The sequence below is a fragment of the Pteropus vampyrus genome, unplaced genomic scaffold (assembly GCF_000151845.1).
Source record: "Pteropus vampyrus isolate Shadow unplaced genomic scaffold, Pvam_2.0 Scaffold105, whole genome shotgun sequence".
In the NCBI taxonomy this organism is placed as follows: domain Eukaryota; kingdom Metazoa; phylum Chordata; class Mammalia; order Chiroptera; family Pteropodidae; genus Pteropus; species Pteropus vampyrus.
Window position 1 is genome coordinate 2,022,779 of NW_011888886.1, and position 2,726 is coordinate 2,025,504.

Genomic DNA, 2,726 nt, shown 5'->3' on the forward strand with positions numbered 1-2,726 from the left:
CGTCTTCCTGGATAGCAGACGCTGGGAGTTTTACCTTGTTGGGTGCTGGGTAATTTTGTAATCCTGTGAATCCTCTTGAACTTTGTTCTGAGATCGAGTGAAGTTGCTTGGAAACAGTGCGATCCTTTCAGGTCTCAGCTTTACGGTTTGATGGGCGGGCTCTGGGCAGCGCTCAGTCCCGGGCTGGTCGTGCTCGCCTGCTCGCCGCTGAGGCTGAGGCTGTGGTTTTCCTAACTCTTCTCCCCGCCGCCCTGTGAATGGTCAGTTTTTCCAGTCTGGTTGGTGGGAACAGGCACTGGGGCCCTGTGTGAGTCTCAGGCACGATTTTCTCATCTTTGCAGATGTTTTTCCCAGCTGCAGGTCTTTCTCACACTGACGTGCCGTCAGTGCTCCGCTGAGTACTTGGGGGCTCTCTGAAGGTCTCTGGGGTTCTTTCTCTGTAACTCCTTCCCCATCGCTACTTTGGCCTGCTGGCTTCACCTCTCTGAACTTTCAGCTGTCTCCTCCCCAGGGAACCTGGCCCAAAGAGACCACCAGATGTCGCCCTCTGTGTCACAGCCCGAAAAGTGTGACACCGCCAGAGGCATACCCAAAGGCTCACTTTACTGTTCCCTGTTTCTTGGGGATCGCTATTGGTTGCCTGGTGGCCAAGGTCTTAACAAGCCTTTTCATGCAGTTTGTGGGGGTTGTTGTTTCTGGGCGGAGGGTAAATCTGGTCTGTTACTCCATCTGGACTGGGAGCAGAAGTCCCTTATTCTTTAGAGATATAACTGATACATAAGGAGGAAAATAACTTATTTTATAAAACTACCTTGGGGGGGGCATGTAATTCATCAAAATAAAATTATTAGACTGTAAGAAAGGACTGAGAGAGATACAGACCAATTCCATACAGTAGTGGCTGGGAGATTGGGGATATTTACCTGTTGTATGTTAGAGAGATAATGTTTGTATCAATATAAGCAGGTTGTGTGTTTACCAATATGCTAGTATAGTAATACCTTCTAGAAGAAGCAGAAGTGGTTTTGTATTTTTTTTTTTATGTGGTTTTATTGTATAATAGTGCCAAAATCGTTGGGGTGGTTTTTATTGCTTCTCTTTGCTATCAGGAAATTTACAGAAAAATAAGCCACCAGTTCATACTTAACTGGATAACATTGTAAAGAAATCTGTGCCATCTAAAAATAAATGCCAGTAGGTCAAGTAAAGTGATTAATAACTTTTTTATTATACTTGTTTAATTTCAGGTCGTGTTTATTCCCAATATGGCTCTTTATTTTTGTGGGTTCTGGCGTGTGGATGGCAGACCGCATGCACGCATGTCCCCTCTGGAGGAGTGGGAGCACATTTCTTCTTTAAATGATTGTGCAGTTTTCTAGTTAAATCTTTGCTCTTGTGCGTTATAGTTGGTCATATTTGTCGCTTAGTTGATGTCAGGTCCTTGGAGAGAATCCCGCTTTGCCCAGATAGGAAAGGACACCTGAAGTAGGGTCGACTTGGACTTTTCCTTTCATTTTCTTGTTTCCTGTTATTAGAGAACAAGAGAAGTCGCTGTGTTTGAAGGTGGCGTGGTACACCAGCAGATCTTCTCGGGTTTTCATTTAGTCTGGCCACATCCACTGCTGAGGGGAATTTGACTCTGTTTTTTAAGTAAATATTTCCCTTTGATTTCATAGTTAAAAATAGTTTTAAGAGTAGGCTTTTTAGAAGTCCGATGATAAGCTCCATGCCTATAATAGGTAATGGAGTTCATCTCCAAAGAGGAGGTATTTCCATCCCCCTCCATCCAGTGGTCTGGATAAGAGTTAAATATTTTAAAGAGGATCAGATAAACAGAATCATGTCTTGTCTTGTCTTTACCTTCAGGGAGCTGAACGGAAAATCAGGGACGAAGAACGAAAACAAAGCAAAAGAAAAGGCAAGTGTACTGACCCCAGCTCCCAGTTGAATGCCTGTAAGTAGAAATGTTCCCTCCAAGCATTCCAGACCTTTCCATGCACATTGGTGCCTTGACTTTTCAAGCAGAAGACAGAAAAGTGGCTCTTTTTTATTATTGCAAAGCGGTAGCATTGCTTTCCTTACCAGATACAAAAACAGAGGAATGGCTAAACGAAGTAATTTTCTTGGGGCACTACATGAAGGATTCTTGAGTTTTTCAGAGTTTAGGCTATTTTGGCTGTTCTAGCTCAGGTTGCTGATTCCAGTCCTGAAAAAAGCACACATTCCACCTGACTAGCTGATGATGAAATTGGAATCGTCTAGATTTTTAAGAATAATAACACCCTTTAGAATTCAGGATGTATTAATTCCAAATGAGTATAGTTTTCTAGGGTATCGTCTATCATTTGCAGACTCTATAGGGCCTCTGTTTGGATGTTTTACCAGGAAACTTTTTTTTCTTTTTAATGTGACCAGTATTCATAGTCACAAAATCCTGTCTCTCTCAGCTAAAAAAAAAAAAAATGCTGCTTGGTGCCAGTAGCGTTTCATGTGCAGTACGTGGGCTGCTGGCATCTGTTCTTTGAACATTCTGTCTGGCTCAGCAGACATTTGCCCTGGAGCTCATTAGTCAGGGTTCTCCAACTGGCATCAAAGTGCAAACTCCCGATGTCACTTTAGAGAACAGCTAACTAACTAGGAAAACTCATCACTGAGTGCTTCAGGGTCAGACGATGGAGGAAGATGGAGTCTGAGATTTTCTAAGTTAAAAATTAGACAGTCGTGCT

The 2,726-nt window shown here is 43.0% G+C and overlaps 1 protein-coding gene across 2 annotated transcripts in view; it reads left to right on the plus strand.

The window, feature by feature from the left end:
- Positions 1–2,726, plus strand: part of GRHL1 (grainyhead like transcription factor 1) — a 44,159-nt gene that overhangs the window by 31,866 nt on the left and 9,567 nt on the right. Inside the window, exon 10 of one of the 2 annotated variants that reach the window (XM_011365119.2) lies at positions 1,867–1,918. In XM_011365119.2, coding sequence (XP_011363421.1) covers positions 1,867–1,918 — 52 coding nt within the window. Of the gene's footprint in view, positions 1–1,866; positions 1,955–2,726 lie in introns of both variants that reach the window. The other variant, XM_011365118.2, reaches the window with a different exon arrangement.